We start from the raw sequence: 24,603 nt of genomic DNA on the forward strand, positions 1-24,603 counted from the left end.
GCAAGACAATTTCCCCACGCATACAGATAACTCAATGTTGCTTATAAGCTTACATATTTATACTTACTACAGTGCACATGCTTACATATTTAGTGGCTATACTGTTCTAAGGGGCTAATTATAGTGAAATATAGAGCCATGAGAATAACAGAAATAGAGGTCTAAGAGTATATTAACAGGCACATGTCCAAGTGAATTGGTACCAGAAGATATAGTCAAAGAATGAAATCTAATAGCCTTGAAGTTTTAAAGAATAAAAATTTAGCAAGAAATTTTTAGATTTGCATAAACAGATACTCAGAATTTGAATTTAGATTTGAAAACTGCCTTAAGCAATGTGATGGGAAAGGCGTGTAATTAGCTTGTACAGTAATCATGTAATTGTTAAAACAACATACCATTTGTCATACATTTAGTTGCTCTTAACTGCTCTCTGCTTAACCTGCTTGCCAGATTAACTGACATCATCTCCCTTCCTCTGTAAAATTTTCTAATGGACCTGGCACAAGACCTCCTGTAAGTAAGTTTGCTGCTTTGCAGTATATATTAACACTTCTGTTCTCTCCAATTTAGTTATATGCTTACCAAGACTTAGTTGTTTGCTCCCAAAAGTTTGTCCTGATATGTAATTATCTTTCTCATCACATAATTAGATTATAGACAAGGAGAGTTATCTTTATGAAAACTAAGTTGAATGGTTGGAAGGCAGTCAAGTGCTCAAAGACTGGAGTGGGAATGTTGAAGGATGTAAGTTACCCGGAGGGTTACAATGCCAAATTTGGGGTAATTTGAGCTTCAGAAACAATGATTATAATTTATCATAACACATTTTTTTTATCACTGCCAACTCCTTTGAGAATTGGTAAAGGAAAAGATTTGAGCATGACTCTGCCTCAAGTGCATTCCAATTGAAGGAAAGCTCTTCTTTACAGAAGAATGCCCAGAGTCAATAAATGTAGAAAGATGACAGAATACAAAAATTGCCATTTTGAAAATTTGAAGAAGTAATTGATTCAGGCAAGGATCATCATCAATGGATACCAAAACCAGATGGAAGTTTGTTGGTAACCAGGCTATCCATGTACTGCCAAGGTCTCAGTCCACATATTGAACTGCAGCAAGAAAAACATACCTTTGCATTGGGAAAATATGTGGTTATCACTTTAATTTTGCATCACTGATAGTAAGTCAACCAGATAAAACTTTTGATGTGATGCAATATGACACACATCAGCGATGTGTTAATGTTAACAATGTTTAACCTGAACACATCAAGGCTATGGCTCTAATTGCTAGTTTATAGAAACTATAGGAAAAAGATAAACAAATCACTGATTTGTTAACTGATTTGATAAAAAAACAAACTGATTGTAAAGGGTTAAATCCGGAATGAGATATACAAATGACTTACTCCATTAAAAAAAAAAAGGTTCTGGGGGGGGCAGGAAATCAAAGTTGGAAGAATGTTCTAGATGAAACAATCAAATATAATGTGTGAAATTTGACTGGATTAACAGGGAAAATTTAAACATGGGCTAAGCATTAGATACTGGGAAATTACTGTTCATTTTTTTGAGGTATGTAATGATATTGTAGTTAAGTAAAAGATTCATTTTTTTTATGAGATGCAGCATGCTTAAGTAGGGGTGAAATGTCATGTCTGCAAATTACTTTCCAATAGTTTAGAAAAATATGGCAAAATGTCAATTTTTAAATCTGGTTTGTTAGAATTGTTAGATATGGTTTGTTTTATTTAACTTCTCTGTATATCTGAACATCTACATAATAAAAAGTTGTGGAAAATAAGACTATCTGCTAAAAACAAATTACATGTGGGCCAGACAACTGTAAAAATGGGAAAAATACACAAAGATCTAGGATTTTCCATTATAATAATTCTATCATTTTATAAGGGTATCAATAATTCAGTGTATCAGTGGAAGACCTTATAAATGCATTATTTACATAAAACACATAAAGGCAGGAAATACAAATTAATGTAAAGAAAGGCGCTATAGACTATAATACTCCACACACTCATTCCAGGAGAAAAGTGTTGTATAAGGTATGAAGTGGCATTATAAAAATTGCATCGTAAGTACAGTGGTTATTTTTTAACCTGATAACTATGGCATAAGCATAATTTGAGTATTATGCAACCTGGAGACAATCTGCACTTTGTGAAGGGTAATTCCATGACATCAAGGTTAATGAATGTGAGGACAAGAGAAAACAGCTTCTTGAAGAAAACACTCAATAAGAAAGCCTTGAAGATGTCTTTCCTTTGGAACCTGTTTGTAGGATGTTTGTATAAACAGTCACGTCCAAATGAAGCCACATAGTCATTACATGCTTAAATTTCTATTTATGGCACCAGAATTTATGTTTTTCCTCATCTAGCTCAGGAAAACTTCTTGTGCAAAGATGTCCCACGATTTCTTAGGAATATCCCCATTGTTAAGTTTTGGGGATTCTGATTCTTCATTTTTAAGTAGTTGTTTTTACCAAATGATCAATATTTGTTAAGTATTTTTCTTTGCTCATATACACAAAAAACTCTTACCAATTTCACTCCATATCATTTAATTCTACCTTATTACCCAACTTATCTATCCATTAATGCAACAAACATATATTGACCACCTACTATATGCAAGGCACTGAAGAAATAAGAGCAAGGTGAAATCTCAGCTCTCAGAATATGATCTTATATTCTGATAGTGGAATGCTGTGGATATTAAATGCAAAATATTTTTTTAACCTATTTCTATTTGCATTTCTACCAGTTTTTGTTTTATGTTGTTTAGGACAACAGTTACTACTGTTTAACAATTATTGCGTCAATGCTTTTTCCAATGAAATTTTTTTCTATATTTCAAAAATAAACTCCATTTTACTTATATCTATGAAGGAATAACAATTCCAGTTATTCCTTCAAAATCAGTCATTTCATTTTTAGTTTCTTAGAAACAGGCTGAATTATACCTTATTCAATTAGTCACTCCTATTAGGTAAACCAAGTCCAGTAACATTTCATGTTATAAGTTACCTACATATTCTCTTTTCTTACTATAGTTATGTCTTCATTTTTTCCCCCCCAACCCACTTTCTGCACTGGACTCTGATCTATTTTCATTTTTCTCACACTAAATAGCTGCTTTTCGTTACTTCTTTGTCTTAGGATACAGGGTCACATTTGGCAACCTCTTTTAGGTCTCTTATGCTCATTCCATGACACACTAGTTGAGCTCATGTCCTTACTTCATCTTTCATTACTTTAGAAAGCGTTCTGTTGCTTAATTCAGCTGCGATTTGCAGCACTACAGGAAGCCCTGAAAGGATCCAATTAGTAAGTTTGGGCCCTCAGCACATTAGGCACTCAAGAAACATGTGTTTCAATGGAAGAAATGGACTTCCTGAAGTAAAAGTCAAAGGGGAACCACAAGTTATGAACCACAAGTTATGAATCAGGTGAAAAAACTGGGAACTGTATTCTTATTTCTTCCCACAGGATGACCAAAGTCAAAACCTAGTGAAACTAAGGCTGTCTTAAAGATTAATTTAAGCTTGGGTGTTTAATTTTTGCCTGTTTAACTCAAATTTGTACACGTCTAAGAGTTAATACAGAACATTAGTTTTTCTATCCTAATAGATCATCTTTCATTAAAGTTCTCTTCCTTTAATATTTCAGTATTTAAAGGAAAATATAATTAAATAGTGGTCACACAGAAATCTTTAAGATACTTATAATTTTTTCAAACCTACTGGCCCCACATGGCAGTTATGGCATAACAGGAAAAGGGAAGTAAAAAAGGGGAAGGAACCCTTTACTTATTTAAGGCTTCAAAGCTGGGAAGAACTAAAGGCCTGAAAGCAGCTTTTCTCTTATTCTAGGATTATTCTCTAGTGTGAAATCTCTTACTTGATGGAAGCTTTCCCAAGTTACATTCATAAGGCCTCATTGAGAAGTACTTGAAATAGACTTAAGAGTTGGTGAGTTACAGGTTTGAGTACTTTTACTTTCACAGGATTCTTTCTGGAATGAATTAAACTGTTGTGAATTAATAATTTAAATGAAGTTTCCTTCTTAAATTTCACATTAAATTTAAATAGGTTATATCCACATTACTAATTCTGATACTTCTGTTCAGTGATATCAAACATATATTGCACTTCTTTTGAATAATGTTTTAACACAGAGTACAAGATAAAACTTAAATGACTAAGTTGTAATACCTAAATGAAGTCTCCCACATCCATTAATTACGATGTTTGGCACCTGTATGAACACGCTGATGCTGAATAAGGTTTGTACTCTGGGTGAAGGTTTTACCACATATACGGCATGCATAGGGCTTCTCTCCTGTGTGAATTCTCTGGTGTTGTATAAGGCATGTTCTCTGGCTAAAATCTTTATCACATTCATTGCATTTATAGGGTCTTTCTCCAGTATGAGTTCTCTGATGTTGATTAAGTGATGAGGAGTAAATAAAAGCTTTCCCACATTCATTACATTTATAGGGTTTCTCTCCGGTATGAATCCTTTGATGCTGAGTAAGATTTGCACCCTGTCTATATGCTTTCCCACATATGGTGCATTTAAAGGGTTTTTCTCCATTATGAATCCTTTGATGTTGAGTAAGGTGTACACTCTGGCTGAACGCTTTCCCACACACGCTGCATTTATATGGTTTCTCTCCAGTATGTGTTCTGTGATGTTGAGTAAGGTTTGCACTCTGGCTGAAGGCTTTCCCACATATATTACATATATAGGATTTCTCTCCAGTGTGAGTAGTTTGATGTTGTATAAGAGTTGATGAATGAGCAAAGGCTTTTCCACATTCATTACATTTATAACACTTCTCTCCAGAATGAATTCTCTGATGTCGAATAAGGTAAGTACTCTGACTAAATACTTTCCAACACTCATTGCATTTATATGGTTTCTTTCCAGTATGTATTTTTTGATGTTGAAGAAGGTGTGTACTCTGACTGAAAGTTTTTCCACACTCGTTGCATATATAAGGTTTTTCTCCAGTATGAACTCTCTGATGATTTATCAGTGATGAACTGTGGCTGAAGGTTTTACCACATTCTAAGCATTTGTATGGTTTCTCTCCAGTATGTGTCCTTTGATGTATAGTAAGGTGTGCACGCTGACTAAAGTCTTTTCCACAGTCATCACACTTATAAGGTTTCTCTCCTGTATGAATCCTCTGATGTATAGTAAGGTGTGCTCGCTGGCTGAAGGCTTTACCACACTGGTGGCATTCATATGGTTTTTCTCCAGTATGCATTCTCTGGTGTGCAATAAGAGATGAGATATGCCTAAACTCTTTTCCACATTCTTCACATTCATAAGATTTCTCTTTGGTATGGGTACTTTGGTGTTTCATGAGGGATGGGTTTTTCCTAAACTTTTTCCCACACACATTACATTTATAAGGCTTCTCTCCAGGATGAATTTTCCTATGTACAATACCATATGAGACATGACTGAAGGCTGCCCTGCCTTCATTATATATTGAAGCTTTATTATCTAATTGGGTATCAAACTGTTTAATTAGGTTTGAATGCTTTCCAAAATTATTTTCATATATATCATATTTATGAAGATACTCTTCTGTATGATCATCTTCTTGTGAAAAAACTGTCTTCAAACTGAAATCACTTTCATCAGTGGGAATTTTCCTGAAGGTATCTGTTGCCTGCCTCTCTACTTTGTCTTCATAGTCATATGGTTCTTCCAGTTTGACAGTCTGGGTTCCATCCGTTGTGAGTCTGGAAACATTTTTAACTGGATTACTATCTTCGGCTTTTATTTCCCATTCTGAAATAAAAAGGATATAAAAATTTTCTTCTATTTGGAGAAAGAAAACTGCCAAAACAGAAAGTAAATAATGACATGAAAAAAATACTTAAAAAGATTATGGTACTGACAACCTCATAACATGGTCCTTAAAGCTTGGGAAAGGAGAATAAAAGGGCAGAAAAACAAGACTAAATGGGAAAGGAGAGGCTCTTCATTGTTCAACATGGGCACAGAGTAAATAAACTAGGTTAGGTCAGGTGACAGAGCTAAGAGAAGTGAAAACTGGGTAAAATTGAGTGAAATTAAAAGAACAAAAATCAGAGTTGACACTAGAAAATGCTTGGAGTAAGGTTAAATGAAAAAAGCAGTATCATAACTAGCATGAAAACTCATTAGAACTAGACAAATATTACAGAATGCTAACAATGAGATTATAGGTTTTTAAATATTTTATAATAGTCAATAAATTGGCTATGTGACTTTTACTGCTGTTTAATACAGAAATGTAGTTATATTACTTTTACAGAAGAAAAAAATGAAAAACAACTTTCTCAAACCAGATTTGTTACTACCCCCCCCAAAAAATGAGAATGTTAATAGACTGTGTAGGTAGATGTGTGTGTGTATGTGCACATACACAGACACGCAAACAATGAATAGTACCAGAAGCTGAGTTTAACTTCTGTGTAATCTGAATCAGTCTAGGAGAGACTGTTCCATGTACCTGAAAAGGAAGTACTAAAGGTTATAATTAAGCTTATAGTAGCAAATATCAATGATGACCATAAAGAAACTGCTATTATAAAGCATACATTCTTAAAACAATCAGTTTATTGAGAATTCATAAATTGAGATTAACCAGGGCTTAAATATGTGTATATAACTAACCAGAAAGGATTGGTTAGACGCAGTATCTGTTGGTCAACAGGGTCAAACAATAGTATAATAGTTCTAATAAAATAGATCGGTGTTGACTCAGTTAACCAAGGAAAGCTTTGGCGGGAGGTATAATGTGAGCTTAACTGAAGGAATGGCTAGGTCCTATATAAAGAACTATAAAAGTTCTGAGACAGGAATGGCCATTAAAGACCAACACTACTTTATCTGTGAATTATCAGTTTCCTGAAATATGACCAATTAGATATCCTAACCAAGGGTTCAACTTATTATATACATCACTGAGCTGCTAAGAAAGCAAAATCCTCAGAGGCCAAAAATCAAGTAAAAAGAAGAAGACAGGATATCAGCAAAAGTTAAAGTTGGTTGCCTATGATAACTCTTCAGCCCTATTGAGGACCTTAAGCTTCCACTATGAGGGTTACAGGGGCTCTGGGGCCAGAAGACAAAGCCTGGAGCCCAACCAAGGAGAGAAGGCTGATAGGAGTCTGTAAGGACAGGCTAGAAAAACAAAACCAAAAAACCTCACCTCAACAGAAGGAAGAAAGAATTTGCCTTCTTCAGTCTTCGTGTTCTTTGGTAGGGGAAAAATCTACCATAAATTGCTCCCTCTTATGGATTTACAACCCTAATTTATACTACCTGAATAAAAGACTCATGCTGAGAAGAAGTCAACTTACAGTGCTTCCAGACTGGCAATACCTCTCAGAAGACTATTCGGACTCTAGTCCAGGCTTATGCCATGTATGTTTTCTCATTGCTTCAAATGTGCTATAGGTATATTCTGCATCATGTTTGCTAATCAAGGCAAATAGAGCCATAAATTATGAGAAGAATTAGCTTTTCAAGTAGTGTGACGTTTATAATACCTAATGGCCAGATGAAGTTAAAAAAAGGCTAAAGTTTAATCAGATAAACTTTAAAAAAGTGAAGCCATTTGGTTGAAGGCAGCAAAGTATATTCTGCCATTATTGAATGAATTGTTAATGATGAATTGTAGCCATCGATATTGGTAGACACACTAAAAGTCAGTGCTTTAATTTAAAAAAGGTCAGGAAAGCAAAATACAAGAGTATGGCATATATCTTTTGTATACAAAAGGAAATCGAAGACTATTTATGACTTATTTCAGCAAAGAGAATCGCAGGAAGGATAAACTAGAAACAAATAAACATAGTTAACTATAGGGAGTAAATGGGAATAGAAAAGATGAGGATGTACACCTTTCTACATAGCTTTCATTTCTGAACCACGTTAATGTTTTTATATATTCAAAAATGTAAAAATTAGAAAGAATCAAAAACCAAAAAAACACTAAAACTGAACACAAATAGAATTAAAAAAATGGTATATGTTCAGATACCCAGAAGGAAGAATTCAAGTAACGTTTGAACCCAGTATTCTGTACACCCTTAATGGAATACATTTTAAAGACAAAAAGGGGCTGTGAAGAAACTCTGAACTTACATAGTTTGTTATTGGTACTGATATTAATATAATTCTGAAAACATCATTGTGTGTATTATACAACAAATGGGTAAATATACTGATGTTTTTGGGGACCAGGTTACTCATTGTATGGGAAAATAAATACAAAATGGAATATAGGAAGATATGAAGTGAACTTAGAGTTATCAGTGAAAACTTATGATTAAAAACCCCCCAAAACTATATACACACATACATACATATTTCCCAGCTCTATCCACTGAAGAGATCTAGAAGCAATGGTATCCATTGTAGTGAGCACACTTACTGCCCAGATCCTAGTTTCTAAATACAATTTCTCATTAACATGAACCATGGTTCCTTAGAGAACTTCCAGGTCTAAGGTAGGCCCAAGGTAGGCCTAAGGTAGGCCAGAAAGCAAGGGAATTCTCAAAAACTAATGGGGACATCTCAAAAGGACACCGGACTTATGTTTGAAATACTCCCATTAAGGCAGTCCATGATGGTGGTGATGTTGGAAGATCCTGAACTCACCTCCACCCACAAAGACACCAAATCTACATCTATATATGCAATAATTCCTTCTGAAAAAGACCTGAAACTAGCTAAACAGCTAGTTTAAAAGAAAAGGGCCACACTGAGGTGGGTAGGAGAGGCTGAGATGTGGTCTTGCCAAAAACCCCATCCCTGGCATGGTGACCCATAATTGGGAGGGACCTCACAAATCTGGAGCTTCTCCTTGAAGAGCAAAGAGTTTGTACCCCATATCAGGTACCCTAAATCTTAAGATCAGTCGTAAAAACACTTGGCTTTGAAAACCACAAGGCCCAGGGCGCTGTACCACACTGAAAAACAGCTCTTGAAAAGCTCATGTGCACACTTACTCTCTCCAAAGCCCAGGGCAGAGGTAGCAGTTTGGAAAGCACCCAGACTATATGTGAAAGAGATTCATCTGCTAATCTTAAAGCATCTGCTGAAGGGTCAGAAGACTGTAGGGATTCTCTTTGGAGACAGAGGCACTGGTGGACATTTTTACACTCTCCTTTTGCCATGCTTCACAGTGCCATTATCTCCTGGAGGGGAGCTTCTGCACATGTCTGGTACCGTGGTTCTTTTATATCTGGTGCCCCTGTTTTTGCAGTGGCAACCCAGGGGATACCCCTTGAGTACCTGGCTCTGGAGGCCATGGAATTGTATTCCTGGGTCCCACAGGACTGTAACAATCAGAGAATCCTTGGCAGGCTACTACCCCCAGGGCACTAACAAACAGGAAACTGAAACACAATCCCAGTCTTTCTGTGACAGATCCCTATTTACTTGTTTTAAAGCTTCAGCCTGAAGAACAGCCTTCAAGAATGCCACACATCTAGAGGTGACGAAGTGCTCTCAGAAAACATAGGCCAGGTGATGCCATCTTTGCACTCTCCCTCCTCTGCCTTGCTACAAGCTCACTGGTACCTCCCAGTAAGGAGCTTCCACACTACTCTGGAGCCCTGATTTTTGCATATGTTCCACAGGAGACACTCCCATATCACCTGATCTGGAGGCCAGCAGGGTTTACAATTGTAGTCCTGAAGGACTGTATATATTTGTATAATTTAAAAGCTGCTGCCTGAGGATCTGGCTTCCAGTCTGCCTGAAACTAGGTGCTAATATCCCTCACTCTGGAATACTGACAGCTCTTGGCACACCCTCAACAACTGGAGCTATTAAAAAGAAATCAGGCTGCTTAGATGATCACAAAGATTCAAGAGACAACTGAGAACTAAGGTAAGGCTTAACAATAAGGTTCATCTTTTATACAAAGCCACTCCTTCAAGACGAGAAGAGGTAGCTCTTTTGCCTAATACATAGAAACAGAGAGTCACACAAAGTGAGAAAACAAAGGAATATGTTCCAAATGAAAGAACAAAGAAAAAACCTCAGAAACAAAACTTAATGAAATAAAGGTAAGTAATTTACCTGATAAAGAGTTCAAAGTACTGGTCATAAAGATGCTCAATGAACTTGGGATAATGAATTAATGAACACAGTGGGAACAGAGACAAAAAATATAAGAAAGTACAAAACAGAAGTCACAGAGCTGACAAATTCAATAACTAAAAAACACACTAGAGTAGTTCAAAGCAGATAGGTAAAGCAGAAGAGAGCATCAGTGATCTTGAAGACAAGGCAGTGGAACTCACCAAACAGACCAGCAAAAACGAAAAATTTTTTAAAGTGAAGATAACTCAAGAGGCTTATGGGATGAATAAGCCTCTTGAGCTGTTATACTGCAGGATAACAACTGCAGTATAGGGGTCCCAGAAGAAGAGAAAAGGGCAGAAAAGTTACTTGAAGAAATAATGGCTGAAAACTTCCCTAAGCTAGGGAAGAAAACAGACATCCATATCCAGGAAGCCAAGAGAGATACAAATAAGATGACCTGAGTGAGATCCACATTATCAGTACACCTTATAATTAAAATGTCATAAGTTAAAAGATAGAGAATCTTAAAAGCAGTGAGAGAAAAAAAACTTGTTATTTATAAGAGAACACCAATAAGACTATCAATAGATTTTTCAGTAGGAAGTTTGCAAGCCTGAAGGGTGTGACATAGTTACATAATTATTCAAAGTACTAAAAGGAAAAACGTCCTGCCAAGAATACCTGGCAAAGAAATCATTTGGAATTGAATAACATTTAGCGTTTTCCAGACAAGCTAAAGAAACTCATCTTCACTAAACCAGCCTTACAAGAAATATCAAAGGGACTTCATTAAGCTGAAAAGAAAGTAACAAGAAACACATATAAAAGTACAAATCTCACTGGTAAATATATGGTAAAGGGAGTGGATTAATCATATATATAGCTAGTATAAAAGTTAAAAGAAAAAGTAAAAATAAATATAACTACAATAATTAAAGAATACACAAAATAAAAATATGTAAATGTGACATCAAAAACAAACATGGGGGGTAGTACAAATGTAGTTTTAGAAAGTGTTCAAACTTAAGTTGTTATCAATATAAAACAGGTTGTTATAAATATAGGTTGTTATATGTAAGCCTCATGGTGACCACAAAACAAACCTTTAATAGATAAACTAAAGATAATGAGAAAGAAATCTAAGCATAACACTAATGAAAGTCATCAAATCACAAAGAGAGCAAAAGATGAAAGAAATAGAAAAGAACTATAAAACATCCACAAAACAATTAACAAAATGGCAAAGAGCACATACATATCAATAATTTCTTTCAATGTAAATGAACTAATTCTCCAATCAAATGATAGAGAGTGGTTAATAGATAAAAAAAATTAAACAAACAAGACCTGTCTGCAAGACTTACTTCAAATGTAAGGGCATATACAGACTGAAAGTGAAGGGATGGAAAAAGATGTTCCATGCAAATGGAAACCAAATAAAAGCTGGGATAACTAAACTTAACATCAGACAAAATATATTTTAAAAAAGACTGTAATACAACAAAGAACAGCATTACATAATGATAAAGGGAGCAATCCAACAAGAGGATATAACATCTATAAATATTCATGCACCCAACAAATAGCACTTAAATATGTGACAAAAATATTAACAGACTTAAAGAGAGAGAGACAAACAGCAATATAGTACAGTAGATGACGTCAATACCACTTACATCATAGATACATTATCCAGACAGGAAATCAATAAATAAACACTGGCCTTAAATGGCACATTAGAGCAGATGAATTTAACTGATATATACATATATAGAACAGTCCATCCAAAAGCAGCATAATACACATTCTTCTCAAGTGTATACAGAATGTTCTCCAGGATAGATCGTATGTTAGCCCACAAAACAAGTCTTAAAAAAATTTAAGAAAATTAAAATCATTATCAAGCATTTTTTCTGACCACATTGGTTTTAAAACTAGAAGTCAATTACAAGAAACTAGAAAAATCACAACTAGGTGGAGATTAAAAAATATGCTAATGAACAACCAATGGGTTAACAAAGGAATCAGAAGAGATAACAAAAAATACTTTGAGACAAAAATGAAAACAACATACCAAAATTTATGGGATGTGGCAAAAGCAGTTCTAAGAGGGAAGTTTATATCGAGATGAGTTTACCTCAAAAAAAAAAAAAAAAAAAAACAAGAAAAACCGAAATAAACAACCTACCTTTACACTTCAAAGAACTAGGAAAAGAACAAATGAAGCCCAACATTTAGTAGAAGGAAATAGCAGATTAGAGTGAAAATAAATGAAATAGAGACTAAGAAGACAAGAGAAAAGGTCAATGAAACTAAGAGGTGATTCTCTGAAAAGATAAACAAAAATACATGAACCTTTAGTTAGATTCACCAAGAAAAAAAGAGGATTCAAATAATCAGAAATGAAAGAGACATTACAACTAAAACCACAGAAACACAAAGGATCATAAGAGATTACTATGAGCAATTATATGCCAAGAAATTAGACAATCACAAGAAATGGATAAATTCCTAGAAACATAGAACTTCATAAGACAAAGAAAATCTGAATAGACTGATTATTAATAAGGAGGTTGAATCAGTAATCAAAAACCTCCCAACAAACAGAAGTCCAGAACCAGATGGTTTCATTAGTGAATTACAAAAACTGAAAAGGAAGAAACACTTCCAAACCCATCTTACAAGGCCAGCATTACCCTCATGCCAAAACCTAACAAGGACACCATAGGAAAGGAAAATTACAGGCCAATATCTGTGATGAATATAGATGCAAAAATCCTCAACAAAATATTTGCAAACTGAGTTCAACAATATATTAAAGGGATGATACACCATGATCAAGTGGGATTTAGTAAGGGATGCAAGGCTGATTCAACATCTGCAAATCAATCAATGTGATAAACCACATTAACAAAATGAAGGATAAAAATCTTATGATCATCTAAATAGATGCAGAAAAAGCACATAACAAAATTCAATATCCTTTGATGATAAAAGCTCCCAACAAAGTAGGTGTAGGGGGAATGAATGTACCTGAACATAATAAAGATAATATATGACAAGCCCACAGCTAATATCATACTCAGCTAGTAAACTCAATGGTGAAAAGCTGACAGCTTTTCCTTTAAGATCAAGAACAAAACAAGAATGTCCACTCTACCACTTTTGTTGAACACAGTATTCTAAGTCCTAGCCAGAGCAATAAGGTAAGAAAACGAAATAAAAGGCACTCGAATTGAAAAGGAAGAAATAAAACTGCCACTATTTGCAGATGACATGATTTTATATACAGATAACCCTAAAGACTCAACCAAAAACTGTCAGAATAAACAAATTCAATAAAGTTGTAGGATACCAAATTGATGTACAAATATCTGTTGTTTCTATATACTAACAACAAACTATCAGAAAGAGAAATTAAAGAAATAATCACATTTACAACGGCATAAGGAATAAAATACCTAGGATTAAAATTAATCAAGGAGGTAAAAGACCTGTGCACTGAAAACAATAAGACACTGTCGAAAGAAACCGAAGATAGATAAATGGAAATGTATTCCATGCTTATGGATTGGAAGAGTCAATACTATTAAAATGTCCATACTATCCAAAGCAATCTACAGAATCAATGAAACCCCTATCAAAATTCCAATGGCATTTTCACAGAAATAGAACAAGCCATCCTAAAATTTGTATGGGACGACAAAAGACTCCGAATAGCTAAAGCAAACTTGAGAAGGAACAATACTAGAGGCACTGTGGTCCTGATTTCAAACTCTATTACAAAGCTGTAGTAATCAAAACTGTATGGTGCTGGCATAAAAAGACACATAAATCAATGCAACAGAATAGAGAGCTCATAAACAAACTCATACATATATATAGTCAATAAATCTACAACGAAGGAAGTAGATGATACAATGGGAAAGGGCAGTCTCTTCAGTAAGTGGTACGGGGAAAACTGGACTGCCACGTACCAAAGAATGAAACTAGACTACTATCTCACACAAAAACTAACTCAAAATGGATCTTGAATGTGAGCCCTGAAGCCATAAAACTCTTTGAAGAAAACATAGGTGGTAAGCTCCTTGACACTGGTCTTGGCAATGATGTTTTGAATCTGACTTCAAAAGCAAAATAAACAGAAACAAAAACAAACAAGTGAGACTACATTGAACTAAAAAGTTTCTGCACAGCAAAGGGAATCAACAAAATGATAAAGCAATCTTTTTTAGAGAAAATATTTGTAAATCATATATCCAATAACGGATCAATATCTAAAATATATAAAGAACTCATAGTTCAATAGTAAAAAACCCCCCCAAAACCCAAATATGATTAAAACATGGGCAGAGAACCTGAATAGACATTTTCCCAAACACATACAGATGGTCAACATCACTAATCACCAGGGAAATGAAAATCAAAACCACAACGAGATAGCACTTTACACCTGTTAGAATGTCTACTATTAAAAAGACAAGAAATAACAAGTATTGGTGAGGAAGTGGACTGTTGGTGGGAATGTAATTGGTGTATAGCCACTATAATAGTATGCAGGTTCCTCAAAAAATTAAAATTAGAATTACCATATGATTCAGCAATTCTACTTCTTTGAGTATTTATCCAAAGAACACAAAAACACTAATTTGAAAAGATATATGCACCCCCATGTTCATGGCAACATTACTGTAACAGCCAAGATATGGAAACAACCTAAGTGTCCATCAATGGATGAATGGATAAAGAAGATGTAGTATATACTACAATGGAACTACTCAGCCATTAAAAAAAATGGAATCTTGTCATTTACAACAACATGGATGGGCCTTGAGGGCATTATGCTAAGTGAAATAAATCTGACAGAGAAAGACAGACAATAGATGATTTCACTTATATGTGGAATCTAAAAACAAACATAGAAAACCAAAAACAAAAAAAAGAGGGCTCATAGGTAGGAAGAAAGACTGGTGGTTGCCAGAGGGGAGAAGGTACCAGGGGTAAGCAAAATGGGTGAAAGGGGTCAAAAGTTACAAATTTTCAGTTATAAAGTAAATAAATCCTGGGGATGTAATGTACAGTAAGGTGACTATAGTTAATAATACTATAATGAATATTGAAGAGTTGCTAAGAGAGTAAATCTTAAAAGTTCTCATCACAAAAAAACTTGTAACTGTATATGGTTACAGATGGTAACTAGATTTATTGTGGTGATAATTTTGCAGTATATACACGTATCAAATGCTATATACCTGAAACTAATATAATGCTGTATTAATTATACCTCAATTTTTTTAAAAAAAAGTCTTCCATTGCCCCAATTTGGGACAACTGAGCATTAAAAACAAATGTGAAGAAAACCCGAAAGCTGGAAACAATGTACTAATAACACACTGAAGTTTTAAAAATTCTATTAGTCCATAGTGATCTATATATACCACATAAAAATGGGGTGAGAGGAGGGAAAGCTATTATTTACAGAAGAGTGCTCTTAATCATTTAAAAGAAATGGCTGAATTAGAAAATCACATTTTGCAACTGGCAATGTCATAAAGCAAGGATCATTAGTGGATGCTAAAAACCTTGAATAAATGGTTTTCAGGGAATAGAATAGTCGTATGGCCACTAAGTATCAATTTACAGATTACTTACTAATTAAAAAGAAAAAATACACCTTTAAAATAGAGAGATCCTATAGATAGCACCTTAATCAGACTGAAGATCAGTAATGAGACAATGTTTAATCTGAATCTAATCATGAGTAAACAATTGGGCAACTCTAAACTGCAGATCATTCTAAAATTAAAAAGCTGGACTGGATCCTTCAAAAAATGTCAGTATCATGAAAGGGTAAATAAAGGAAAAGAAAAAAAAGGCTGAGGAACAGTTCTGATTAAAAGGGAGTAACATACAAGATAACCAAGTGGAACATGTGATTCCTGACTGGATCCTGATTGGGGAGAAAAACATCTATAAAGAATATTTGGGGACATTTGGAGAAATCTGAGTAATTGACTATACATTAGATAACAACATTATGGTATAAATGTTAAATACACGAAGTGAGAGAATAGTGTTGTTCTTATGCAGAACATTCATGGTTTTAGAAGATATATGCAGAAACATTCAGGCATGAGATGTCATGATACCTGAAACTAACTTTCAAATGTTTGAAAACAAAGTATATGTATGTGTATGTAAAGAGATAAGGCAGAAATGGCTAAATGATGATAATTTGTGATTCTAGGTAAAAAATACATAGGTGTTCAATGTACTGTTCCCGCAACTTTTCTGCAGGTTTGAAATCTTTCAAAATGAAGTTGTTGTGAAGGAAGGAAGAAAGGAATGGGAACAACCAACAAGACCATCAATAGGAAACAGATTCAGTAAAATGAGACGCAATAAAACTTGATGTGGATATTTCAAAAAAGAACAAGGAAAGTCTTTACATACACATTTGGAACCCTTATCAAGATGTTCATTTAAGAAATAATAGCCAAGTACAAAACTGTGTGTACAGTATGCTACCATTTATATTAGAAAATGGAGAAAAATATTTTCGTATTGACTTTATATGCAAATGAAACAAAATAAACCCCTGAAAGGTTAAGCTAGAAATAACAGTGCTTGTGTGTTGAGAATATATAGGAATGGGGCGAATGTGGTATACACATGGGACACTTTTGTCTGGCTTTATATAAAATATTTTATGTGTTAAAAAGATCTGCTCTTGTCATTTTTTTAAATAAGAAATTTTTAACAAAAGGTTTGAGTTAGGAAAGTGGAGGCAGGGGCTAGAGAGTTTTGTCAGTAAACAGAATAAAAGAAACTCAAAAAAGAAGTTAAGGTTTGCAATTTAAGACTTTAGGAGACATTCGTGCATGCTTAAATATTGAGTAAACAATGGCACAATGAAAGCCCCAAAAAGCTATAAGGGATAGGATTCAAGGATCATGGAGAAGGATAAAATGAGATGGGAAAGGTATAAAAACAACATTTAGAAAATCTCTTCCTGAAGGTGGCCTCTGCAAAGAAGTGATGCCAAAAAGGTCAGTGTTCTTGACAGACTGGAATGTCTTTGTGGAAAGTGACTTGGCCATATTTAAAAATATATCTCAGTACACTTACTTAGGATAACAAAGGCCCTTAAGTGTGAAAATGGTCTCTGCTGGTTATTCTCTCACCTGGACTAGGGCCTTCTAAGATTTCTTTTATCACCATCCATGGTTCTTCCAATATGGGAATCACAGTTGGTCTGTACACTGTAAGTCCTGTTCAGGAAGAATATAATGAGTTTTATCTTGGAGATAAACATTTGTTTTCAAATTTTATTACCTGACTTATCTATGACAGACCTCTACAAGAAAACAATGGTTTGTGGACATGACCTAATAAACAGGTTATTGTCCTTTTCAGACTAGGATAAAAGTTTCCTGCCAACCTGGAGGATATGTGCACAGAGGTCATGGGGTAAGTAGAGAATGGGCAAGGCACAGCATCAGGTGATAGCCCTGTGAAGCTGTGCATCATAGTTTTTCAATGATATTTCACTTAGAAACCTTTCATTTGGGAAAAAGGAGTAGAACATAGGCATTTCTGTGCCCAAACGGGATGCACAAACTCATCTCTAGGCACCATTCTTAGCAAAGTACTTTAGAAGTCTAACCCACTTTTTAACACAAGAAAGGTACTCTGGTGGGTATACTAGGAGGAGAGGGTGTAGATGCCTACCTAGAGAAACCATGTTCCAATAGTTCTGTAATGTCACAGTCTTGTATAATTCCTTCTGTACAGGACGCATTAGCTCCCAGTCCTCCTGGGTGATATCCACAGCCACATCTTTAAATGTCATTGATTCCTAAAACATCAAATATAACTTAACTTGGTTCAAGACATAGTAGGAGGGAATGGTGGTAATACCAGGTGTATTTGTGGTGGAGAAAATCATAGAATCTTGAGTTTTAGTAGGACCCTAAAGGTTAAAATCTTGACCCAGTGTATGGATGAACAAATCTGAATGGCTCTAAGTCTGAAAATAAAGAATTAATCATTTTCAGTTGCCACTAGTGCATTTATTGGTGGTTCCATCTTAAAGAAGAAAGGATTTTGAATATAGATGACACAGAGTTGAATGATTTTGCTTTTCAAGCTTTGCCTTAAGAATAAATTCAATGTGTTATAATTTGAAATTTAAAGCTATCATGTGTACTCTATGATAAAATGAAGAGCCCTTCCTTTTTTTTCCATACTGTCAAACTGCTGTACTTTTAAATATATTTTGTATCCCTCTTTGTTGTTCTTTGTTCTGTTAAAAATATTGATTATTCTTAAATGTTTTTCAAATAAAGTTTCTTTAAAAAATTATACTGGGTTTTGAAACACATTAAGCTTATAATGTAAGAACTGATCGTTTTTCAATATTCAAGACTTCTTTCATGTCCTATAAAATGATAGAGGGCATAAAGATACTGCAAAATTTATAGGATGCTTAGTCCTAGCTCTTTAAATCTGAGAGGACAACACTGTTAATGAAATCTTTTCTTTTTTCTATCATATTTTTTATGTATATGTACAAAAATGATTAACCTTTGTATGCCACTTTCTATAGCAGTCACTTTAGTATTGTTTCTAACAGTTTTACCCTTGACTTTATTAGTTTTTTCAGGTAAACATTCATAATACCTATATATAATAATTTTATACCAGTTACCAGTTTAAGAACATGCATATTTTTATAGCAAACTTTTCTCTTAAGGTGGCCTGAGTTGCTCTTCCTTAAAATAACAGACTCATGAGGAATAGGATTACCACATGGCCTTTAATTACTTGTTAATGAGGAAAAATAATATTAGTACTACTTTTTATCCTCCTGTGATCTTACTGATCCAGACTAACAAGTCTCATATTTAATCCTCAGAATCTAAGAATATTTCTATATACTGGAGTTGAATAACTCAGGCTAATAGTGGTTAAGTATCTTGCGCCAAATTACAGGTTCAATGGCAGAACTCAGAACTCCACCTAGATCCATCTGGCTGTGCAGATCAGTCCTTTAACCTCAATGTGATATTGCTGCCTTAAAGTCAAAAAGTGAGGAAAGGCATATCAAAGGAAGGCAATACATCCCATTTCTTACAGGGGGCATTCACTGACCTTAACAGGCCAAAGTGACTTAAGGAGAAAAACTGACACTTAGGTCCTTGATAGGACTTCTGGGGTCACAGAAGTTAGAGGCACAGGATAGAAAATGTCTTCACACACCATGAAGGCATTTTAAAATCACAGAAGAAACTAAAACTCACTTTGGTTACCAAGTCATTTAGCCACCCTGCCTGGAAAGCATGTCTTCCTTTGGGGTCTTCCTCTGGGGTCTCTTGGGAAAGGGCAGAGTTCTGAGGAGCAGCTAGGGAAGAGAAAGAGACCAACGTGGAGATTAGTCCTATTTGAATACCCTAGGAAAACATCACCAAATAGATACCTACACTTTTTTAAAGTGAGAAGTCAGAGGAAACCAAACACAGCACCCCTACTTTAAAGAATCAGCAGGAAGAGACAATGACTTGTTCTCAGACAGCAGTCTTCAAAAACAAGTCTGCTATGGGACTCTTAAGTATATGTACCAAATTCACAATTTTCTAAATCTTCTTGTGATATAAATTTTGTGAGTTGTCTCTACACTTAATAAGGAAATATTCTCTAGACTCTATTCTACCTATTTGAAAGTATGTTACTGTAAAGTCCAATTCACAAAGCAAATGACTTACTGGCAGAATAGTTTAAACCTCTACAGGTAAACTCCCTGAGGGGTCACAAAGGGGCAATCTGGTTGTGTCTGGTCACTGTTTCATGACACATGTCTGGGTTTAGGTAACATGTCTAGTTCAAAGAAATTTGAAGGGGAATACCATGCAGGATGGAGCTTATATTAAAACCTATTCTCACTCACTTGCTTGACCTTTGTTCTCCCAATTTCTTTAATAAGCTGCTCTCTGATGTGTTGGTTGTCTTCACCCAAGATTCCTCCCCATTCTGCTCTATAATTCTTACCTTCCTCTTCTAGAATCTGAGTCAAATCCTCCACCAGAGTCACCGCTTCCTCGCTGCTCTCTGGGTACTGAGACTTCACCCAAGTCCTAACTTCTCCAGGTAGGATAGTCAGAAATTGCTCCAGCACCAGGAGTTCCAGGATTTGTTCCTTTGAGTGGATCTCAGGTCTCAGCCACTTAAGGCAGAGGTCTCGGAGTTGATTCAATGCTTTTCGAGGACCTGCCAGGTCTGGGTATGGAAAATTCCTAAAATTCTGTCGACGGGTCTCAGTGTCACGCAAGAGTCTTGAAGCAAGGTTTTCCTTTTCAACATTGTGGAGTCCACTCTGAGTCTTGTCTGGCTTCCACATTAGGAAGATTTGGGAATGTGAAGAACTGGTCATCCTCTTGCTTGGGGCTGACATTGTTATGGACAGGTGCTTCAATCTGGCAATAAATATCTTTTATTTCTCTAGTAGCGAGGCAACTGCTTGAAGTCTCATGCTAGAGCCACAAAGACATTGTATCTAGGGCAGGGGCAGAACAGAGTCAAGGTAGAGTTAGCAGCCTTAGTTACAAATTCTGAGACCCTACACAAGAACAGATCACAAGGTCAAGAATTCCTAGTGTTCTCTGTTATACACAAACAAAAATAAACTACCTGATATGCACATGTAAACACATCAACTTTACATTGGTCTCCCTCCCTTATATCCTTAGACCTGCTGGTGGGAATAGGGGGTTGGGACTGCCAAAAAAGGTGGTATTAGCAAAGACTTGAATAATAACCAAAACAGATCAAACTTCTAACTCTTTGAAACAGAAATTAAACTTTTACTGAAAAAAAAGGTTCAGTATTTTAGTCACTGATGTTATACAAGCTGTAATGACTGGTTTTCAACAGCAGCAGAGAGAATCTATTACTTAGAACTGGGAGAATTAAAGTGTTCAAGGTTCCTAAAGGAATACTCAGAAGAGGGCGAGCCATTTATTTGCTTTGCATATTAACTCCAGCCTATTCTACCTTTCCTATCTGAGGGCTGGGGAGACAAGCCGGTTGGACCGGAAAGAAGTAGAAAAGGCTGTGTGATTCGAAGACCTTTAAGTGCTTCCCAAATGAGACAATTCCTTATGAATAAATTTGAAACCAGAATCCCTGAAGAAAACCTCAATCAGGCCTGACCTGGAGAAGAACTCATAACACCTGTCCACCGGCTCCAGTTCTAAGCCCTCTTCAACCAGTCTTGTCTCCAAAGCCAACTGTTTACAAGGCTCTGCACAGCAGAAGCACCGGCCTCGTCTCCCCTCCTGTCGCATCCCCTTCTCAGCGGGTCTAACTCCTCTCCTCTTCAGCTGGAAAGTCGCGGGCAGTGCGGCAGTCGGGACTCGGCGACGTGCTCTACTGGGATTGGGCCCTCCACAGTAGCATTCATCCTGTGTTTCCCTCAGGCCTCGAGCAAGGTACCCCTGCACGGAGGCTCTGGGGGCCCAGCCCTGATCGCGCGGACACTTGCTCTCAGCGCCCGCGACATCATTACCTGTGGCTGGGATCCGGTGGACATGCAGCAGCCAGACAGGCCGGGAGGCCCCGTACAACAATGGCGGCGGGAGTTCGGACGCCTGCGTGGCGGGCTCAGTCCTCGGCTGCAGTGGGGCCTCTGGCTCCGCCACTTCCCTTCCCCGGAAAGCCCAACGTGTCTCAACCAGGAGCTGCGCGTTCCAAACTGGCCTTGAGAAACCCGGCCGGGAACCCACCGCGCCTTGGCTTCGCAGCGACCTCGCCTGGGCGTCACTGCGCATGTGCATGAGGTGAACGCTGCGCGCCCGCTGAGCCAATCGGAAGCTGCGCCCCGCCCCTCCTCTGCCGGAGCCTTGTTCCGAGGACCTGTCTCCATGGTAACCTCCTCCGCCCATTACTATGACTTGTTAGCCTGCAAGGTTCTGAAGATAACTTTAAAGTTTCCCTGGGCAGAGATGGCTGGTAGACGTCTTGGAAGTTGGGGAGCTGCCAACATTTGGGAGAGGGGATACAGATGGGAAGTGTTGAAGCCCAGGGGTAATTATCCAGAATGAACCTGGTGCCAGTGTTCCTATAGGAAGGTTGGGCAGAGACAATGTGGATCTAAAAGTAGAAAGACCCAAATTAATTGCTGATTCAGGCTCTACTGTAAATAAACATTGTTAAAGGTTCTGGGTCCCTCTTTAGAAATCTGATTCCGAGACTATCAGATTGGAAAAAAGAACAACATCCAAAAGCATGTCATTTATAAGAGACTCAAAACAAACACATAAAATGCTTGAAAATAAAAACATTCCAGGTGTTCGTTCCTGTTATCTACGGCTGTTTTGGCAAACCACCCCCAAACAATGGTTTCAAAGAACCATTTTATTATGCTAATGGTTCTGTGGTTCAGGAATTTGGAAGGAGAGCAGTGGGTGTGGCTCTTCTCTGCTACATTGTGTCTGGATGCTCAATAGAGATGATTTGTTGGAGGGAGGGTCCACTTCCAAAATGGCTTCTTTACTCACGTGGCTTGTGCATGGGCTGAGATGGCTTAAGGTTGAGCTGAGAAGGCTTAAGTTTGAGCTCAGCTTGGATTCGCCCATAATGCCTACATGTGGCCTTTTCAGCATGAAGGACTAGGGTGTTTGGACTTGTTACGTGGTGGCACCAAGAGCTGTGTTCTGTTGAAAAAGTGAGAAGCTCTATGGCTGATTATGACATAGACTTGGACGTCTCATAGCATCACTTCCATCATACTCTTGGTCAAAGTAGTCACAAGTCTGTCGGAATCAAGCTGAGGCAGATGTAGACCCTATCTCTTAGAGGAGTGTCAGAGTCTTAATATTACCACATCAGACAAATTTGAACATAAAGTTGGGTAGTGTCATGGTCTTTTATGTGTCAACTTGGCTAGGGTACAGTCTCCCAGTATTTAATCAAATGCTAATCCAGACATTGTTGTAAAGGTATTTTGTAAATGTGGTTAAAGTCTATAAACTCAGTTGAATTAAGTAAAAGAGTTTACCCTACATAACTTGGGTGGACCCGATTCCATCAGTTGTAAGGCCTTAAAAGCAGAATTGAGGCTTCCTTGATGAAGAAGAAACCGAGAAACTGTGGACAAAGCTTTTAGCCTGTCTTTCCTGCCGGACTGCCCCCTATGGGTTTTGAACTTGCCTAATAGGCCCCCACAATTGAATAAGCCAATTCCTTGCAAAAAAAAAAAAAAAAAATCTCTCAGTATTCATACTGGTTCTGCTTCTCTGGCTGAACACTGATGGATGGAGGTAATAATCTACATATCTTATAAAATGGAATTTTAAAAGATCACATGGAGAAAATAAGCAGGATATCTACTTCTAAAAGGAAAACTTGACAGAGAAGATATATCCATCATAAATATGTGTTCCTAACAATAAGGCCTCAAAAGATACCAAGCAATAACTGATAGAACTGAAGAGAGCAAAACATAAATCAACAACTGAGGCTGGAAACTTTAATATATCCTATAGAGCACACTGTGATGGGCTGCCAGGATGCCCTTTCAGGGCTGGGGCACCTATTCCGTCCACTGCCAGTGTGTTTGCCTGCTGGTGGCTCACAACTAAATATCTCCCTGGGAATTGTCCTGGAAGAAAGGAGCTGTCTTTCATAGGTTATGTCTTCTCCCCAGGGGCCATCCACATCCAGTAGTGCTGACTGCAGGGGTTCAAAGGCCTTGTCCCCTCCTCTCAACTTGCAACATCTCTAAAGGGCCATCCTAGTTTGAGTTCCCTGAAGGATCAAAAGAGGCCTCTGTTGCAATTGTAAAGCATTTCAGCTTTTTCCTTTGTCTAATCTTCCTTATATATATCATAGCTTTACAGGTATTTTTTTTTTAGAGAACATTATTCAATGACACCCTTGCATGCCATTCTCCACCTCAGAATCTATTTCCAGGGAATCTGCCCTCTAACAATTGGTACCAGCAGTGGTCCTAGGAAAGCAGACTCTAAAATGAGGTGTTGGCTCTGGATCACCTGTCAGCTTGCTGGCAATGAGGACACTATCATTTGTGATTAGTGGAGTACTGATAGTACATGTCAAGCTGTGGCAGTATAACTGTTAAAAGTGTCGCTGGTGTCAAATTGGAAAGGGATACTGATGGAAGGAAATGCACTGGTGGATGCTGTATCTCAGGTCTGTATGAGACTGGGGAAAGTAGCAATTTTTAAAGGTAATAGAATTAAATGAATATTACTAGGAGCTATTGACAAAGAAAAGCTAAGGGTGGTTAATCATCAATTTAAGAAAAAGTATAAAAAATCAGAGGGCATCTTAAAGACTGATGACAAAATGTAAGAGCAGCATAACTTCAGGTAAGGTTGAATTCTCAACCCTAGAAAGTTTGTTATGCCAAGGTCAGGAGCTGTTTGGAAAAGAGTAGAACCCTGAGACTCAGAATGGGG

At 36.7% G+C, this 24,603-nt stretch overlaps 1 protein-coding gene across 1 annotated transcript; it reads right to left on the reverse strand.

Moving 5' to 3' along the window:
* Positions 1-244: 244 nt before the first annotated feature.
* Positions 245-21,934, reverse strand: ZNF287 (zinc finger protein 287). Its single transcript, XM_016161373.2, has 6 exons — positions 21,690-21,934; positions 20,174-20,678; positions 19,429-19,529; positions 17,858-17,984; positions 17,311-17,397; positions 245-5,830 (listed from the first exon to the last, which is right to left on the reverse strand). Exons 2-6 carry the CDS (start codon positions 20,574-20,576, stop codon positions 4,260-4,262), a joined length of 2,289 nt encoding a protein of 762 aa, XP_016016859.1. The 5' UTR covers positions 20,577-20,678; positions 21,690-21,934; the 3' UTR covers positions 245-4,259.
* Between the last annotated feature and the right edge of the window lie 2,669 nt (positions 21,935-24,603).

Source organism: Rousettus aegyptiacus, unplaced genomic scaffold (assembly GCF_014176215.1).
Source record: "Rousettus aegyptiacus isolate mRouAeg1 unplaced genomic scaffold, mRouAeg1.p scaffold_m13_p_6, whole genome shotgun sequence".
NCBI classification, from domain to species: domain Eukaryota; kingdom Metazoa; phylum Chordata; class Mammalia; order Chiroptera; family Pteropodidae; genus Rousettus; species Rousettus aegyptiacus.